This window comes from Hoplias malabaricus, chromosome 12 (genome assembly GCF_029633855.1).
Source record: "Hoplias malabaricus isolate fHopMal1 chromosome 12, fHopMal1.hap1, whole genome shotgun sequence".
Taxonomy (NCBI): Eukaryota; Metazoa; Chordata; class Actinopteri; order Characiformes; family Erythrinidae; genus Hoplias; species Hoplias malabaricus.
Window position 1 is genome coordinate 36641272 of NC_089811.1, and position 20797 is coordinate 36662068.

The 20797-nt window shown below is 40.2% G+C and overlaps 1 protein-coding gene across 4 annotated transcripts; it reads left to right on the forward strand.

Moving 5' to 3' along the window:
- The first annotated feature begins 262 nt into the window (after positions 1-262).
- Positions 263-20726, forward strand: LOC136710814 (myc box-dependent-interacting protein 1). Of its 4 annotated transcripts, XM_066686644.1 has the most exons (20): positions 263-523; positions 3845-3925; positions 4056-4110; positions 4211-4305; positions 4843-4938; positions 5887-5997; positions 6159-6251; positions 6358-6443; positions 7383-7458; positions 7554-7609; positions 7813-7857; positions 8374-8446; positions 9635-9757; positions 10099-10185; positions 10379-10396; positions 14472-14747; positions 15068-15109; positions 16342-16401; positions 16491-16592; positions 18309-20726. In XM_066686644.1, the coding sequence occupies exons 1-20, from the start codon at positions 437-439 to the stop codon at positions 18408-18410; spliced, it is 1764 nt and encodes a 587-aa protein (XP_066542741.1). In that variant the 5' UTR covers positions 263-436; the 3' UTR covers positions 18411-20726. The 4 variants fall into 4 exon arrangements, with proteins under 4 accessions (XP_066542741.1, XP_066542744.1, XP_066542742.1 ...); XM_066686647.1 differs by lacking the exon at positions 14472-14747; XM_066686645.1 differs by lacking the exon at positions 7813-7857.
- The last annotated feature ends 71 nt before the right edge of the window (positions 20727-20797 follow it).

A 20797-nucleotide genomic window follows, 5' to 3' on the forward strand; every position in this document is an offset into this window, starting at 1 on the left:
TAGGCTCCGGATACACGGCAACCATGAACTGGATAAGTGTTTAAAGACAGTGAATGAATCAATAAATTATCTCAAAGAGGGAAACTACATTAGCTGTTTCAGAGGAACCAGATTTCAGAAAATGTCTGTAGGTTCAATCGCATTCATGGTAAAGGTTATTGGGAGGTTTTTAACTGGGCCTGGATGAAGCCTACTTTAAAGTACAGTAATTGTGCTCTGTGTCTTTAAGATGACGTTGTCGTCGCTGGACGAGCATCTCACCCGGAGCTGAGCAGGTTCACCTTCCACTGCGAATTACAGTAGTGCTCTTACTAACAGGCCTCAGGAAGAATATCTTGCATTTGTTGTCGTGAATAAACAAGCGAGATAAACCACCTAATGCAACAGACTGTTTAGCCGTTCGACCAGCTGAAAAGGTAGAAAAAAACGAGACAAAATGGCCGAGCTGCCAATGGGGAAAGGAGTTTCTGCGGGGAAGATAGCCAGCAATGTGCAGAAAAAATTGACCAGGGCTCAGGAAAAGGTAAGGAATGTTCAAGAATACGACACGGTTGTTTTTGACCTCTGTGTGGAGGAGGATGGTTCCAGTGGTGGGGAGCTGATGGTGGATACGTTGTCGTGACGGACAGCGTTGCGTCGACCCCATTTTTATCTCGTGATTTTCTAAACACGACTGAATAGAGCTGGCTTTTTGAGGCGAAAAAAAAAAATGCAATGTTTAACATTGCAGTGAGTGTAAGTAGAGGATAACGCTGACAGAGTCCGAGCTACTGCGCAGACTCAGCACAGGCTCCCTGCTCACAGAGCCCAGTCCATGGTGCTGAAACCTCCACATCGCACAATCCACTGCTGTGAGCTCACACCTCACTGCTCCTGTGCTCCATTTGATTCTTACCTTGACCCGTGCAAACCTCACTGGCAGGAAAGTGACCCATGTTTTACATTTTGAGAGTTTTGTTTTGCATTGTGGTCCACTTTTTGAGTCAAAACACAGTCTTTATTCATAATTCATGGTCATTTTACAACCTCTCTTTACCCTTGCATTTACATAGGTTGGTTTTGTTACTCTTCCTTTAAGAGTCATATGTGTAAATGACTTCTGCTTTAATTGGCTGTACTTTATTCTGTACCTGGGTGGAAAGTGAATGGGAAGAGCAATATATATATATATATACAACAGTCCCTTTCCAGCTCATTAGTATTTTGAGAGTAAGATACAGTTGGTGTGTAAAATATATAAAGAAACACTAACACTGGGGGATAAAGCAAATGAGAGAGATCATAATGAAAACAATTGTACCTGAATGTCAGTGTTACATTTGGGCCACTGCAGTGTGATTTTCCGTCATCATAATCTTGATGATGTTTGTCAATAGATTTGTATATATATATATATGTATATATTTTTTTGTTTGTTTGTTTTTTTTTTTTTTCCCAAAATATTTACCAAAAATGTAGTCACTGCTTCAGCACTATATTTACCCCAGCAGCACACGTCATAGTGTCAGGGGAACGCGAAGGGCAGACTAACGGAGACGGACGCACACGCTACAAAACAGATACTTTATTAACGATAGAACAAAACAAACACAAACGAATTTCAGGGTAAACACGAACCGAGGAACAGATGATAAACAACATGATTAGAGATGGGAACGACACGAAACGAGAACAAGACTTGGACATAGCAAACAATACTAAACCATACACTACAAAACAATCCAATACAAAACAAATGACCGATGACAGGAAGTGACACAACGGAACTTAAATACATGAACAAACGAGACACACCTGACACAGATAAAGAGGGTAAAGGACAAGGAGGCGGAACAAAGGCGGGATAAAGGCGGAGACATGGGCAATAACAGACAGACAGAACCATGTGCTGAGTAAGCACATGGCGGGGAAAACAAACAAGATTGGGCCAGGATGTGACACATAGTATTACATTCATATTTAAATATTTTTTAAGACTTTTTTCTATATTTTTGCCCTATAGTGAACATCTCTGAATTCAATATTGAAATTGAGTTTATTTTTTGGAGTTATATTTAAATTTTGTTAAATAATATTATATTGATAATATAAATAAATAAGTTAATATTTGTGAAATAACATTTAAATAAACCTGTTAATAACATCATAAAATACCATATTATGTTGTTGCATTTTATAAACATACCTCATATGTGCTTTTCAAAAAACAGTGCTGTTCTGACTGTGAAAATCTGAAAGTGCATGTATTTTGAGAATAAACAGTGACGACAGGTACATTTTGTTCTTGGTTAGAAAAAGTCTGAGGAAACTTATGGACACAAGAGTCATCCGTCACATTGTTTTAGCAAATTGTCAAATGAAACAAAAGGTTATTGCTCAGAATAAACATTAACATAAACATTTTTAATTATAATCATACACAAGATAAGATGTAAAATATCGTATGCCAGTCCATTAGAGTTTCACATAGGGCCCACCCCACTCTCTTCCTACCAGCAGCCACCAAAATTCCTGTTGAATCCTACACCTCAACACTAAGGTTGCTGTTGCCGTTTATGATCCGATCAGCCTTAACAACTCTGGTTACTCATTGAGCCCAGCCCATGAGCATTCAAACCACCCACTGTATCACTAGCTCTTCATAGGGTTCATCAGGTAGGCACCTCCTCTCGTTGGTGTTTTGCTGAATTAAGCCCACAACACCCCCAGAAGGCTCAACAGTGAAGTCTGGTGTCCCAGAACCACCCCACTCCAAACTAGCTTTATAGTCCTACAGTCCCCTTTACCATCAACAACCGTAAATCCACACTGGCCTCTCTGGTGACTAAGGCTGTACCTAGCCCCACTGGCACTGTTAATGCATTCTCAGTGCCACCAGTTTTACATGCTACACAGCACCTCTACAGTGCATAAATGAATAAATATTCTGCGGGCTATCTCCAGGCAGGATGGCAGTGATGTTTTGTTTCTGTGGTCAGTGAAATGTAGCCCTTAGATCTTTAAAAATACTTGTAAAATTAGCTCCTGAATAGATCTTATCTGACCACTACTGGCACAGCAGTCACATCAATTGGTGGAAATATATCACTGTTACAGTCCCTTCCTCCAAAGATCAAAGAGTCTGATTAGAGGATGCTTTGTGCAAGCTGCACATAAATGTATGGTCAGTGGAGCTGATAAAATGGACATATAATGTAGACTAAATGAGGTCATTGGAATGTCATTACAGATGGGTTTATATCCAAACACTCTGAATCTTCTTCTAATTACTGGATCAAGCCACGTTAAGGTGTACCCATTGCTGACATATGTGTTAATGAGCACATACTTGAATAATCTCCACAGAAAAGTCACTAAACAGTAGCTTAAAGTCGTCATGTCCAATGCCAGGCATGGGCCATAGCAGCATAAAGGCCCTGGCGCTGGGCTGTGGAGCAGTGGAAATATGTTCCCTGGGTAATAGAGTTCAGTCCAATACCTTTGTGATGAGTTGAAGTGGCTGTGATCTACAACTAAACATCCAGCATCTTCATCTGAACTGATGAGTAAGGCAACTGTGGCAGAAATCCATCAAATCCTCACAGAAATATTCCAACACATAGTATACAGGCTTTTTATTTACTGGGGAAAAATCTTATTAATAAATGTTAATAAACATAGTATGTTTTGCATTGCTTACATAAGGCCATGTGTTAGATTAGATTCATATGTTTTTAGTACAGAATATAGATAAATAACTTTTCCTTTAATAAAAGTGTAGGGTGCATATAGATTTAGTTGCCTCTCCTTCTTTAATACTGCAGTTTTCCTCTGGAGTACTAAACCCCTGTTTGTGATCTCTTAGGTTATGCAAAAACTTGGAAAAGCAGATGAAACGAAAGATCTTGCATTTGAAGAAGGAGTCATTAACTTCAACAAACAGCTGGTGAGAACTCGCTTTGAATAAATTAATTTAAAAGAGTTTGCCTGTTGTTTTCACGTTCCTGTCTATTTTGGTCAAGTCTTTTGTATTTTGTCTTTTACTTGTTCTCTCTATCTTTATTGCACATCTCTAGGCAGAAGGAACCAAACTGCAGAAAGACCTGCGTGCCTATTTAGCTGCTGTAAAAGGTGCATTCATTATTTAGAGGCTGACTGTTTTATGTTCTTACTGGTCTTTATTATGTGTTTATAATTGCTTACTTAAGGCTTTCTCTTTGTTGTTTAACAGCAATGCACGAGTCTTCCAAGCGTCTCCAAGACTGCCTGGGTGATATGTACGAGCCAGATTGGTATGGCAAAGATGAAATGGATTCGGTTATTGAGGTTACTCTTTTATCTGCTCTTCTTATTAACATCAGAGGTTTTTTCTAAGTCTAAGTTAGTTTTATTCTAATTGTACTATTATGATTATCTCACTTTTGCATCTCACTAAAGGCATTCGTATTACATTGTGATTCACTCAGTCTGGTTTGTTGTCTGGTGTTTTTCCTTGATTTCTTTCTGAATGTTAGAAATGCACTAAAGGAACGGCAGAAAATGTGGGAGGTAATTGCTGTAAAAGTCAAAGTGAATTGGAATTAGTAGTAGATCGATCCATCTTGGTTCTGTACAGATCTTCCACCCCCTAGGTGTTAAGTTCGCTTACTGAAATAATCTTTTCATTATTATAATTTGCTAGTATAAACAATCACAGGCGTAAATTAGATTTAGACGGATCAGTGAGAGTGAAGCAGTAGAAGTAGCAATGGCTGAAATGTAGAATTTTAGAGAAATTTAAAAATAGTTTATTAATTTTGGTGTTGCATTTAGACGTTTAATTTCATTATTATTGAACACATCTAATTTATGCTTTACTAAAAGGATTCAGACCTCCTGTGGACAGACTTTCATCAGAAACTTGTGGATCATGCCTTGATCTCCATGGACACATACTTGGGCCAGTTTCCAGATATCAAGGTAATGAAACTCTTTAAATGAAGAAAAAAACAGTAAATTGTTTAATGATAAATTATATACACTTTTATCTTTTCCCACATCTGTTTGGCGCAGCAGGTAGTGTCACAGTTACACAGCTCCAGGGACCTGGAGGTTGTGGGTTTAAGTCCTGCTCCAGGTGACTGTCTGTGAGGAGTGTGGTGTGTTCTCTCTGTTTCTGCGTGGGTTTCCTCCGGGTGACTGTCTGTGAGGAGTGTGGTGTGTTCTCTCTGTGTCTGCGTGGGTTTCCTCTGGGTGACTGTCTGTGAGGAGTGTGGTGTGTTCTCTCTGTGTCTGCGTGGGTTTCCTCTGGGTGACTGTCTGTGAGGAGTGTGGTGTGTTCTCTCTGTGTCTGCGTGAGTTTCCTCCGGGTGACTGTCTGTGAGGAGTGTGGTGTGTTCTCCCTGTGTCTGCGTGGGTTTCCTCCGGGTGACTGTCTGTGAGGAGTGTGGAGTGTTCTCCCTGTGTCTGCGTGGGTTTCCTCCGGGTGACTGTCTGTGAGGAGTGTGGTGTGTTCTCCCTGTGTCTGCGTGGGTTTCCTCCTGGTGACTGTCTGTGAGGAGTGTGAGGCTCTGGACCCACCGCAACCCTCAACTGGATAAGGGTTACAGACAACGAATGAATGAATAAACATTTCCCTTATACATTAAAGGTCATAAATGTCAGTCTAAATAATTAAAAACAATTAAAAATGGTTTAGCACTCAGCTAAAAATCTTGAAAACTTCACTTGCTGACACTCTATTTTAACAAATTCTAAAAAGCTGAATCTGACCAGGAAATTTGATAGTTCATCTTGATCTAAGATTTGATGTAAGTTATCAACACTATATTATAGTGATTTAAATGTAAATGTTTAAAGTTTATGGGCCTTCATGCATGTATTCATATGTTAAGGGCATGTGCACTGCACCTGTGTCTTCTTTTAAAGGCTCGTATAGCGAAGCGAGACAGGAAACTTGTGGACTTTGACAGCGCCCGCCATAACTACGCTGCTGTGAACAAGGGCAAGAAAAAAGAGGGTGGGATCAAGATTACGAAGGTAACTTATGTGTATATAGGTATATATTCGCGTGACATTAGCGCTATTCATGTGAGGAATAATAAACATATATGTGGTGTCTGGTCTTATCACATATGTAACATTGATTTGTTGAGGGTAATGCATTCATTATAACTGCGTATCATTATCATTGTCCTTAGCCAACATCTTTGTTGGAGAGGGCCACTCCTGGATGGGCGCAGGGGATTCTTTCTGCTCATAATGTTGCTCAGACCAACCTGTCCAGGTGTCAGGTGATTAAACACTCTTTAAGTCTTCAAATTGTCTGTTCATTTCAGGGCAAAGACTAGCAGTGTTGTGTACCCCCTAACAATATTTTGTTCATATGAATGTGTACAGGCAGAGGAAGAGTTAGAGAGGGCACAGAAGGTGTTTGAGGAGATCAATGTAGACCTTCAGGAGGAGTTGCCCTCTCTTTGGAACAGGTAATAAGTTGCGTATTTGACAGTTAGATTTCTCCCCCAATTGTTTTTAAGTGTCAAATTTTGTTGACTTAGCAGCAAGGGTGTAGTTCTTAAAAACAAAAGGAGTGGGGGTAATGCCTGTTTCACGGTACATAAGGCCATGCTTGAATTTGCTTGAATGTGTGCATTGGTGACTGCTGGGATTTGCATGGGTCGTCCTGCATTTTCCAGCCCCGCTACACTATGCTTCACCCTCCAAGCTTGTTCAGGGAATCTCAGCTGTTTAACTAGTGGAAATGGCAATGACTAAATATGGGGACAACTTGTGTAAAGCCTTTGGGGTCTAAGGACATTTTCTCAATGTTTTCTGAAATTCGTCTTTAAGGCACTTGTCTTATAATTATATCGCCCACATGTTTTATATCACAATGTTCAGAACAATCTCAGCTCTCTGGTTAAGAGAGGCCCATGTGACCTAGAGCATTTTATGAAGAGATAATCTGTCTCTAACCCTGAAAAACTTAAATCCGATTTTAGAAAAGCTTTATATCTCTTATGAAAACATCCTTTTACTCGAGTCTTAAAAACAAGCGAATCCACCAGTGAGACACGGCGAGAGGCAGAGGAGGCGTGTCTAAAGGCTGGTAACTCGGGATGTACAGTCTCGTGATAACATGCGATCGAAAGAGCAGTTTCTGCACATTCACAGAGTGTTTGAACTGTGTTTCTGCGCTGTGCTATCGCTAAGATATTAATAGAAACATCGCGAATGGTCGTTGATGCGTCGGCGCGTTCTTCGACCCCAGAGGGTTAAACACAGAACCTACTTTTGTCGTGTAGTATACTCCGTAAAGCAATGTGCCATTCTTGTAGAAGGCATACTTCAGCCAGCAGAAAAACAAAGTCTCTGTATATTATTTTCTGTCAAGTGCTGTTGATTTGAACTTTTTTCTGTTTTAGTCGTGTTGGCTTCTACGTGAACACTTTCCAGAGTGTGTCTGGTCTGGAGGAGAAGTTTCACAGAGAAATTGGGAAGGTAAAGAGGACCCCCCCAAGTACACACACTGTAATGTAAAATACATTTATTGTTTTTTTCCCCACATGTATTAATTTTAATATTTATTTTTACAGCTGAGTCAAAATATGCACGATACATTGGTGAAACTGGAGAACCAAGACACATCCGGGTCAGTCATTTTCTCTGTTTACTACAATCGTTACTTCACCTTTGAAAAACATTGCGCATTACACTTCTTTTAGAGCCTCTACCACGTGCTGTAGTAATGACATCTGATGAGAATATGATAATGTGTGCTCAGTATGACAACCTTTAAGCATTAAAAATAATAAAGCAGTCAACAAATGAATGAACACAACACCACTCTCACAGACAAACAGGCATCCAAGATGGAAAGACATCAACAGCTCCAAGGAGGTAATGGTGGTAACCCTGTAGTGCTCTGTGTGTGTGTTTGTTTGAGGATATGTGTGTGTGTGTGTGTGTGTGTATGCTTTCTATCTTTGGATGATGGCTTTTGCTTTGCGAAAATTGGTGCTGTCCACCAGGACAGCAGTTTTGTTTTGTTTGAGATGGAACCTGTAGTGACAGATTGCTGCCCATGAGCCTGTAATAAATTGTGTTTGATTGCGTTTAAACCAATGGCATTTAGAGCACACTCAGTATAATAACACCCAGTATCATGCATGTTTTTAAGTAAGGCTCTTTGCATGACCAAAAGGTTGTTTTTGTCTACTACAGAGTAAGCACATTTCCTGATTGATACTCCTCGTGTGTAGAATAACGGCATAAGTGTAGGATAGTGCCTGCAGACGTTAAGGCTTGTTATGCACAACAGCTGGGCTTGCTACTACAAGCATGAGAGTAAGAGGTCCCGCATGAGCAGTACCGCCATAGATTTTCAGTATCTGTGTCTGTCTTTCATTTTTTTAGTGAAAGAACACGAGATGCCAATCATACTCTGAGCCCAGGAGGACCCCCAGCAATCCCCAAATCTCCATCTAAGGTGATATGATGATGAAGCTGTGTTATTTTTTAATTACGGGGACTTGTATCAGCCCATTTAAGGCATATTCTCTCTCATACACATTAACCACATAAACCAGCACAATTGCATATATCAGTGTATGCAGCGTTCTTCAGTTGAGCTCCTCCCATGCATAATGCTGCCACCTGGATTCTCTAAAAAGCTGCCGTAGAGAACAATTTTTAATTTAGGGTGAAGCCCATTTCACCCCTTAGCCCTACCACTCCGTTTGCCTCTAGGTTTGTGTGTCATTTCTTGTCGGGAAACGGGGGTAGGGCCATGGGGGAGGGCTATCGCTTGAAACAGAGATTGTTAAGGGGCACACTCCAAACAAAGGGTTATGAACGCATTGTGAATCAGTGGCAAGATGGCTGCCGATGCGACTGAAAACGCCACAAATATCAGTGTTTCCTCCTTTAATGAACTATGATTGTCAGTGTATTTCATTTAGTTTCACTGCATTATGTCCCTTTACTTCATAACAACAGAAAACATTGCTAATATTTAGCAGATGTCTCTGAATTTCCAGTTCCACATTAAATAGCAAATCAATTATGTTTTGGAGCCTTTGGCTACTGCAAGATTTAAGATGGAGGTTTTGAAAAAATAAAAAATAAAAATAAGCAGCAGATTGGTCTGGCACACGATGCCCTAAAACAAACTGAACGAGAAGCGCTGCTGAATCGCTACTTCTACGTGTTCTGATGATGTATCAGGTTCTTTAAGGGTTGTCCCATTTTGTAGGGGAAGATTTTAACCACTCCCACTTTGACTCAGTTCCAACACTTGAAAAAAACAAGGGGTAGGGGTAAACATAAGAAATGTGTGGAATCTGTAGTCTGTGACTAGTTACCATGGAAATTAAGTTATTTCAGTGCATTCCTGTAGTAGTTTAAAATCACAGAGAGAAATGCCGTCCACTGCTTCTGTTACAAGTGAATTTCATATTTTCAGGCTCTGTAACCACTTCTAAATAAAAGGCAATGTGTCCAAGTTAACTCAAATAAAAGGCAAAAAACAGGGCTATTGCTTTAAGAAGACATCTATTGATGTGCTCATCTGTAATTACACTCTAAAGAATCTCTTTGATATTTTAAAATTTAGTCTCAATAGAATAATAAGATTTTTCCTTGCTCAGTTGAAGCGTGTGTTTTATGTGTTTTTCAGCTGAAACCTGCTCTTCCTCCACCTCCAAAAGTCACTCCATCCAAGGATCTGAAGCAGGAGAACATTATAAACTTGTTTGATGATGCCTCTGCTCCAGATGTCAATGTTACATCTCCAACACAAGTAAGTCTTTAAAGGAAAATTACGTTCTTTTTTTTAACCTTAAAATTACAGCTTCAGAATCATTGTGGCACGTCACTGATTTGTAATAAACAGATTAGAGCCTCTGTCTTTGTCACTCAGGGCTCAGCACTGCAGAAACCGCTCTATGTAAATGTGGTAGGAGGGCAGAAAAGCACCCCCACTCCTTCCACCTTCCCATTGATTTCAGTACAGTGCTGTAAATATGAATTACACTAGGGGGAGCCAAAGGAGCAATAGTGTTCCTTTACGTAAGTCCAAGGACAATATGAGGTTGTGAGCTTGTGTGCTGAATCTGACGTTTTTGCCCTTGTTTTTCAAAGTATGATGCCCCATCTACTAGTAATCTTCTGGACATGGACCTGGATGCACTGCAGGCTGCTACCACACCGGTCGCAGGCAACCCACAGGTGTGTGTGTGTGTGTGTGCTTCTCTTCCTAGCGCTCCTACTTCCTAAAAGCCTCAAAGGGCTCCAAGTCTCAGACATTTTTGAATGTTGTTGTTCCATCTTCATGGTAAAAAGACAGTGTTCGTTTGTCTCATGTTAATGTTTTGTCTCATCATTAATTCTCTGAAATCTGCTGAACACTGGTTTACTGAAGACCTGGGATTCCTGGGAGGTGAGTTTGTTATGGCTTTCTTCTAATGTCCCTAATAATGTTAATATAATTTTGATGTAGACACAACTCATAACTGTAAATTATGTAGAAAAAAAAGAATAATGGAGATTTAAGGCTTTAAACCAAGAGTGGCATTACACCTGTCAGCCATAACAATGTGACCACCTCATTGTTTCTACACTCACTGTCCATTCCCTCAGGAGCACTTCGTATTTCAACAAGAACAGACTGTAGTCCATCTGTTTCGCTGCATGTTTTTTCCAGCATTGCACCCTGTTCTTCAAAGGTCAGGACTGGGTTGTGTCATTAATTTCAGGATGCTTCTGACAGGCCTTTATTTTTGATTATGTTAAATTAGTTGTGGTACATACTATTTTGTATTATTTTACATTATTACATTATGTGCAGTTATTATATTACAAGTTATGTTCCTGGATATTTCTGGTTGGTGGACTATTCTCAGTCTCAGAGGTTTTAAAACCTCCAGCGGCACTGCTGTGTCTGATCCACTCGCACCAGCACAACACACACTAACACACCACCACAGAGTCACCACATGTCAGTGCCACTGCAGTGCTGAGAATAATCCACCAGGCATATTTTAGCTTTATGGTTTCTTTGAGGTGGTCCTGTGGGGGTCCTGGCCATTGAAGCACAGGGGGGAAAGAGGTGAAACAAAGTATGCAGAGCAACAGGTGGAATACAGTCTGTGATTGTAGAATTACAAAATGCTCCTGTTGGTCAGTGGAGCTGATAGAGTGAAACGTGAGTGTAGCATGGAGTCGGTCTTAATGTTATGGCTGATCTGTCTGATTCTGTTATCATTCTTATTTAATTATAATTCCAGATGCCTGAAATCTCAAACTTCTACGGAGCCCCTAAAGTCTCGTGGATAAAGAATGTTATTGAGATAGTCCTTCCCTCAATTTAGTAATTTGTTCTCTTAATTTAATCATCAATTCCCTCAGTTTAAAAATCCGTTTCAGACAGACGTGACAGAGTCTAACAGGACGAGTTTTTATCTTTCCTTTTTTACACGTTACACCCATGTTTTTTTAACTGAAACATAGATGTTCAGGAAGATGAGAGAGTGAATATAGGCATTATTTTGAATCTGATAGTACTCATATTGCACATTCAGCTAGAGGTAGGACAGTGGGCTCTTGCTGTGCCTGCAGGGCATTTCCAGCTCTGTCACCTTCATCTTGTATCTTTCTACAATAATAAAGTTATGAAGAGGAACCATCCGTGATTCCAAGGAGGTGCTTACTGTGCACATGTGGCACGCTCACCGCATCTGGTGTTAAATGGGCTCGCGAAAAGTAAGCGTGCCTCCTGCTGCTTTGACTTAACTTTAATTTTATTGTTAAAGCGACTATTTATTTTTTAATAAACACAAAGCAAGAAATAAAATATCGTACCTTTATATCACAGGCTAGGATTTGAGACAATGTAGAACAAAGTAAATAGGTATAAACAAACACCTACAAATACAACAAGGGCCACGGGCCCACCTTCAGCTGAATGTGCACCGCACCAAACGTGCTCACTCCCTCGTCTACCTGAACATCTGCATTTTAGTCTCTAAATGCCTGCGTGTAACGTGTTATTAAGGAATGAACACAAACACATAGCCTCTGTAATATCTGCCTGGACAGGATTTTTAATGTGATAGAAAGATTATTAAACAGAGGGAATTAATTATTATATTCAGAGGCTGAAACGGGGAGGTGAACTCAGAAGTCTTTGGGGAGGAGTTCAGTGTGGCTTATGAATGCGTATGCAGCCGGACCTCCCCATTGGTTAAATGAATACGAGAAAAGGGTGGAGACGGGGGGGGGAGGTGGGAGTGAGTTTGTTTGTGGCGTGAATGACGTGAATTTGCGGGGTATATTTAGGGCTGAGAGGAGGAGTTTGGGCGTGGTCCTACTCCAAAAATAATTTTATTACATAACTTCAATTAAATTGATGGAATTATTTAATAAATCGAGGAAACAAATTATTAAATTGACAGAATTAATTGCTAAATTGAGGGAATGAATTAAGTCTCTAAATTATATTTTTCCACAATAAGAGTCTCTGTAAATCTCTACAGTTTTCTGATGATTTGCATTTTTTCAAAAATTCATTGTATACACAAATGTGACTGAAGGAGATATTTACTCTGTACAGAAAAAAAAAACAAATACATTTTGTATTATTGTACAGAGCCTGCTTATTAATATACAAACCTAGTTTCTGGAAAAGGGGGGATATTTTGTAAAATGGAATAAAATCAAAAATCTGTGATTTCTGTGAATTTTTGAATCATTATCAATATTTTTACAGCAGTACAAAGAAAATATTTCCAATGGTTTTAAAGTCCAACTTCATGTTATTTTGTAAATAAAAATAAATTAGTTAAAGAAATTACAGGAGCATCCAAAAAAACAAAGAGAATTTTCAAACAGTTCAAATAGAACATTTCACAAAACTGAAAAGAATTGAAGTTGTTCACTCTATTCACACATTTATTGTACACGGTTTTATAAAACGTTCTGTGTGGAACGAGGCCAGAAACCAGACTTTGAATTATTAGTGACAGACGTGAAAGCCAACATCTCTCGTGTTATGGGGTTGTTTCCCCTCGACAATATCAGGCCTCTTTCTGCATGTACTACCTCACCGAGGTATTGTAGACAAAGAGTGTATGTCTGCAGTCCAAATACATCTCCTGTAGTGAATCTCGAAGAGATGGATTGGACTAAACCCAACCATGTTCATGGGAATGCCTGAAGTTTTGTCTGAAGCAAAAAACAATTCCACTTACAAACTGCAACAAGCAGCATCCTCAGATCCCAAATGATTCAAAAGTGTCATTTAAAGGAAAGGTGATTTAACACAGTGGTGGACATTCCTGGGTCCCAATGTTTATGAACTGTCTGGCAGACATTAAATCATTACAGGGGGTCCTCGACTTACGACATTGATCCGTTCCTACGTCGCGTCGTAAACCGTTTTTCGGTGTAAGTTGGAACATACGTACATACCGTACGTAAATAACATACTCTAAGCACTTATCCTATCCTAACACCTATCCTCCTCGGTCCCGAGCCGCGTAACCGTGTATTCTTCCACCGCGCCGCACACACCAAACACGGAGTTCGCGTTACGACGTTTGCGACGCAAAATCATGTCGAAACAAGGCTTTATACAGTAAATGGGAGATGTGTCGGGACTGACGTAACCTGAGGACCTCCTGTATATTCAAAATGTATATTTAGGAAATGCAATCAAGCATTGCTAGGAAATTGTAGGAAATATTTTCTTTGTACTTTTGTCAGTTAAGTAAGGGTCATGAGAACAAGCACGGTGGCGCAACGTGAAGTGTCGCTGTAACACAGCTCCAGGTTCCTGGGGTTGTGGGTTCCAGCCCCACTCCGGATGACTGTTTATGAGGACTTTAATATATTCTCCCCTTATTCGCACCTTTTCTCCAGGTGCTCCAGTTCTTCCCACGGCCCAGAAACACACGTTGGTAGGTTGATTGGCGACTCAAAGTGTCCCTAGCTGTGAGTGAATGTGTGAGTGTGTGTCGCCCTGCGAAGGACTGGGGCCCCCACCAGGGTGCGTTCCTACCTTGCTCCCAGTGTATAGGCTCTGGACCCCCGCGACCCTGAACTGGATAAGGGTTACGGGCAATGAATGAACGAGAACTAGCAAATCACAGATCCTTATTTTTATGGCATTTTACAAACTTAACAACTTTTCAAGAAACAGTATTTGTATAAGCACGTAAACTTGTCTCATGTTATGATCATTTAACTTTTAGACACCATCAGAATGTTATGCATCTATTCATTCTTACACTTTTAGTGCTCGCATGATCTAAATCAGAATACCTCTTTTTTCAAAGAGGTCAACATATTTATACATAGCTCTGTAGTCATAGCGACTCTCACCTTTTTTTGCACTCTCCTGGCCTCTGCTTCTCTTCACTGGCCCTTGTGAATTACATCCTGGCTTCCATATGCCCTCCTACCGTTGCCCACCACTCCTCACTGCCCTCACACTTGCCACCCTCCCCTGCCCCCAGCCCCCTGACCCCACGCAGCAGGCAGAGAATCAAGCTGAGGCGCCCCAGACTTGGGACGATGATGGTAGCCAGCCTGTGCGCACTGGCTGGGGAGATGATGCTGCCCAGCCCACCTGGGATGATGATGGTAGTCAGCCTGTTCGTGCTGCTCCTGTTTATCCTACCTGGGATGATGATGGTAGCCATCCAGTGCAAGCTCCAGCTGCAGAGCCCACCTGGGATGATGACGGATCCCAGCCAGTGTGCTCTCAGGTTTTGGACAGTGAAGGGGCTCAGGTATTGTTAATGAGGCCGTGAACATGCCTTGGCTGGCTTTTTAAGAGCTGGACTGAAGGCATGCTGCATTGGGCACCAGGTCACTTAGCATGGCATTTGGGACATGCTAGTTGTATTAGAAGTAGAAGTAGAAGTAGTATTAGTGAAGTAGAATGTTGAAAAAGCATGTCTGAGAGCACATATTTACTTTGCTTTCTTTGTCGATATGTCTTTGTGTGTCTTTCTCTATCTCTATCTCTCTCTCTCTCTCTCTCTCTCACACACACACACACATTGTTACTCCATTTCAATCCCTTTCTTTTTCTTTCTCTGTTTTTCAGGCAGCACCAAGTGCAGCAGCCACAGAAGCAGCAGCAGAAGCAGTGAGCATTTAACCATTTAAACTTCTATTGAACGTCTGTTCTTGTCAATATTGGATTTAGGCATGGGCAACATGGACAGATGCCCAGGGCTGCACCTTACTTGGTGTGGCGTGGAGGCCTGTGTACTCACGGCCATTTGATTTTTGTTTTGAAATGAGAATTGAAATGAAATTGAAAACAGGAAACACCTAGTTATCTAATTATTGTTTTGAGATGGGAAAGAGGAAACAAGTCACTATCCAATGTCTAATTTAAAAACAGGAAGCAAAATGCAAAAAAATAAAAACAGGGAAATGTCCGGTTTGATTCCTGGGACTGGTCTCAGGCGTGTTAACTGTTTTCACATGCACTCACACACACACACATTCACTCACAGAGCCGCTGGTCTGCACGGTGACTCTGGACCCATACATACGGTATCTGCTTTAAACTTTAAACAGTCTGAGTCTACTCTCAGTTTCTATTTAGAAGAAATAGAAAAAAGATTTGGTCATACTCACGGTCATGTGACATGAGGCAGATATTTCTGTGAAATTTTCAGAACTGTTTTTAGAGTGTGATTCTAAAGCCATCTCACAGATTGCGTCTCTGTACACAGTGAAAACAGGAAGTGAACAAGTAAACGTATTTAGTGATGAGCATTCTTCAACTCTTTGATCCAATCAAATCTCGTAGTCAAACAAATTTATATCGCAAGCACATTCTGCAACACACTTTGAATTTAGACAGAACTCAGGCAGCATTATTTTATCATATGATTCATATGATTCAGATTTAAACAGTGGATAAACCATGTTTTAATATTTACATTGTGTCTTGGTTAAAAGAGCAGCTCTGTGAATAATGAGAGAAGTAGAAAACACCCAAAATTAAGAGTTGCTCTTACAACAGGTTTAAAAATTTAATTAGGGCCTGGGGCAGTGGGGAGGGGAATAACGTTGGGTTTTCCCAAGGTGCCACACAAACTGGAACTACCAATGATTTGTCCTTTACAGTGAACTAATATAATATGCATTTTCTGTAAAAACATAAAACATGTCATAACTGTTAAATCAGCCACATTTTTTGTCTTATTCTCAACCTTTCACTTCAAAAAGTAAAGAGAAATTTGAAGAAAATTTGCAGGAATATGTTTACTGTAGTGTCTTTTTAGAGCTTTTAGTGCTAGTATTAGTCTTTCATCCTTACACCTGATTGTGCTGTGTTTAAATCTTGTTTAATTCTATACATAGAAAGCAGAAGAGACCAACGAGAGTACAGAAGTAGAGATGCCACCAGGATTCTTGTACAAAGTGAGTCCCAAGTTCTTTTCAGATTGTCATACAACATTTAAGTCTATACTGTGTCACTTGAGTTTTTGTCCCTCATTTGTCTGCTGTAGGTCAAAGCGATGCATGACTATACTGCCAATGACACTGATGAATTAGAGATGAAGGCGGGAGATGTTGTGCTCGTAATGACTTACGATAATCCAGATGAACAGGTTAGCGCAATCTTTTCTAATCCTCACGTTATATATAATAATGAAATGTATTATTACAGTCTGTCATTTTATTAAACATAGGAATAGGGTTCATTGTTATATGAGTTTGAGTGTTTGGGAGGGGGTCATTCTGAAAATACATGTCTGACGCACCCTCTAAAATTCAGAGCCTGCAATGCAGCTCCCAGTGTATACACAAGTTAACCAGAGCTTTGTGGAGGTGCTCTAATTCGAAGTATAAAGCCAACAATATAAGCTGTAGCTTCACCGCACTTCTTTGTACATAGATATTTGTCACATGTTAGGCTGTTTTAGGCTCAGTTCAGGACTTTTATTTTGACAAGGTTGAATACAGGTTGAGTGCTGGGAAGGAGCAGGGCTGGATTTAAATTTTTTATGTTTTTTACTCCTGTGAGCTTGAATATGGTTGGAGTAGAGCATTAGTTTTATCGACAGCTTACATTCATCCAAAAAAAGCAAACATTAATATATTAAACACATTTAAAATAATAAAACAAATTTAAATACCTACCCAACAAACAAATAGCAGAATATTCATGTTCATATGTCCAGATACGCCATCTACTACAAAAAATATTATTATATATATATATAATTTTTTGTATTCATTTATGCACACACAAACACACCATCCATCCATTATCTGTAACCGCTTATCAAATTCAGGGTCATGGTGGGTCCAGAGCCTACCTGGAATCATTGGGCGCAAGGCGGGAATACACCCTGGAGGGGGCGCCAGTCCTTCACAGGGCAACACACACTCACACACATTCACACCTACGGACACTTTTGAGTCACCAATCCACCTACCAACGTGTGTTTTTGGACTGTGGGAGGAAACCGGAGCACCCGGAGGAAACCCACGCAGACACAGAGAGAACACACCACACTCATCACAGACAGTCACCCGGAGAAAACCCACACAGACACAGAGAGAACACACCACACTCCTCACAGACAGTCACCCGGAGGAAACCCACGCAGACACAGGGAGAACACTCCACACTCCTCACAAACAGTCACCCGGAGGAAACCCACGCAGACACAGGGAGAACACACCACACTCCTCACAGACAGTCACCCGGAGGAAACCCACGCAGACACAGGGAGAACACACCACACTCCTCACAGACAGTCACCCGGAGGAAACCCACGCAGACACAGGGAGAACACACCACACTCCTCACAGACAGTCACCCGGAGGAAACCCACGCAGACACAGGGAGAACACACCACACTCCTCACAGACAGTCACCCGGAGCGGGAATCGAACCCACAACTTCCAGGTCCCTTGCCATTTTACCAATTGATAAAGCGGCTGCTCTGCTCCAATTATATGGAAAAAAATATATAAAAATAGAATGAAAGAAATACTTGGTTTTGCATAAGTCATATATGTTTATATAAGTTACAAGGGTGTCAAGTATGGCCCACATAAAGGTTTTAGCATAACTGTATATATATTGTAAATATTCCACTTTATTTTAACCGTAGACGTTTACCTATTTAGAGTTTATATCTAAAACAAAATATTAATATTTTACGTGGACCCCATTGTACCCATTACCACACTCTAATTTGATCCAGTTTGAAATTCTTGATAATGCTACTTGTCGGATTAATGAAAACATCTCAAGAGTCTCCTGAAGTTTCAGAGGCAGTTCAAAGGCAGATTGATGTTCTGTGTCCTTGCAGGATGAAGGCTGGTTGATGGGGGTAAGAGAGGCAGATTGGATTCAGAAAAAAGATCTCAACAAAAAAGGAGTGTTTCCGGAAAACTTCACACAGAAGCCATAAAGGCCATGATGTGACCTTGAGTATCAATCTCAGTCTTCGTTATTCTTCCATGAAACCTTGGTTCACGTTCCCATTTATGGATGTTCAGTTTAAAGAGAGGTGTGTGAAACAACATTAGTGCAAACGAATCAGCCTCTGCAGATCTAACACAAAATGCTCCTAGTACCCGATGACTCTATTTTAATGGATTCATGTTTACAGTGTTTTCTCAGAGTGGCTGTAAGACTGTGTCAATGCATCAGCTTTTACTTTTTGCCTGTTTTTCCAGTGAGTGAGGTGTCATTCTAATACTTTGTGTTGTTGTACTCATTTGAGAAGAAAATAATGTATGTGCCAGTGGGCTTCAAACAACATGTTCTACAGCGAAGCAGCATCCTTCTTAGCCTTCAGTCCCTTTCATTGGTCTGATCCTTTCAGTGTGCTCAAGTTAAAACTATGAACCATTGTAGAGTAGATAGACAAATATAGAGAGCCCAAAACCAATGCCATGTAATACAAGGTTAAACAGCAATGGAACAGGTTGCATGATATTTAAAAAGTTTAACCTTGTCACAGCTAAAGGGCATGATAAACAATATCATGACATACGCTATTGTATAAGAAGAGTTGAAGAACAAATCAGTGAAACTGGAAGGAATGCAGGTAAACACTATGTACGATCATCTCAGCGTTAAATACAGTAGATAAGAAATAAATAATCAATCCTACAAACTTACTATCGCAGTAACTGTCCCACTGTAACCAACAAAACCCTTATTATATGCAGATTAACCACTAACATGCAGCTACTTTAGACACAGGTAACAGCTATTTCGCTCAGGAAAAAATGGACAATTAACCATAAACACTGTGCCCTGCTAAATGCATTTAGAGTATTTTTCAATTCCCTTCCCAACATTCTGTATAGCGCTTATTAAAACACAATGTTGTATAGTAAGCTATTATTGGCTCCTTCATAATGTATTTGACCTATTTCGTCCAGATACGCAATAATGTCTTTAAAAATGTGTGTAGCCACCAAATGTTTGGAGGTGTTATCTGAGATATTGACATACAGTGACATCCAAAAAGAGGCCATGCATCTTTTTTACATTAATCATATCATATTATTAACCTAACAGCTTGAGTGTCAAGGAAGCGCTAAACAGATTTTTATGAGTTTCAGTGTTTCCGTATTTGGTGTGTCCCCATTGTGCTTTAAGGACAGTATGCGCTTGAGCTGCCTCCAAAACGTTTCTGTGAAGTCCTCTCATAAGTCGATCAAATCCACCTGAGAACAGCCTCAACACAACCTTCAATGGAGGAGATGTCGTTCAATTTCTTCACTTTCTATTCCTTCCATGTTTTAAAATATATTAAAAATCAAACCTATGCTCTTTATGTTTCAGCCACAACCAAGAACATGCATATTTATTAAATCCTTGTACACTCGATTTATAGTTTTATTTTTGTACATTGCTAGTGAGATGGTGGTTGAGAAGTTGGGGAGTGTTTATTGTAAAATACTCTTATGTGCCATGGACCGGATCGTTTCCTGGAGTTCTTACCAATCCACAGGACAATTGAGTATATTGTGCTTTGGGTCTTTGTTGATTCTTTACATATGTACCTTTCTTTGTTCACTTGGAAACTAAACTTCCCTTGTGTATTACCGTATCTGCTGACATGAACTTTAACCTTTTGTGAGCACATGGTCCAAACAAAGGAGGAGATAAACCAGGCACATTGCAGCCACGGTTACAATTTATTAGCTGTGGTACTTGAGGAATCTTGTTTCTTTTTAATCCTCCTTTTAAAAGGACAATGGAAGTGTTTCATCCAATCAAGCAAGTCTGTGTGTGTGTGTGTGTGTGTGTGTGTGTGTGTGTGTGTGTGTGCACTTCCGTATCCTACAGATTATAAAGTGAGTTACTGACACTTTTGATTTAGCTGTAGACTGAATAAGGTCTTAATAAACACACTGACTGGGTGGAAAACACACTTTTTTCCTCCTGTGCTTTAGTCTATTGAGAATATATTTGCTTCTGTTATTGTGCCAGTGCATTTGTAAATGTGAACATGGTGTCATTTTGTTGAGCTTCATTGATGAAGACACATGATATTCTCTAAACATATCTACGGTATATGTGTGACCATTGTGTGAATGTGATCGAGGCATGCTTTACCTCATGTAGCGTGTGTTGGTGTATTTATGTTCTCTTGCTGAGATGGGTTTGAGATCCAGGCCCAACTTAAGCCTCTATAAGCCATGAGTGTTCCTATTCTACTGCTCTGCACCCTACTGTCAATGATCAATGATAATAATAAACATTTTATCCTCGCAAGTTCGGTTTTGGGGTTCATTTATGCATTTTGGATAATAATAACTGGGGGACACTTTTAAAATG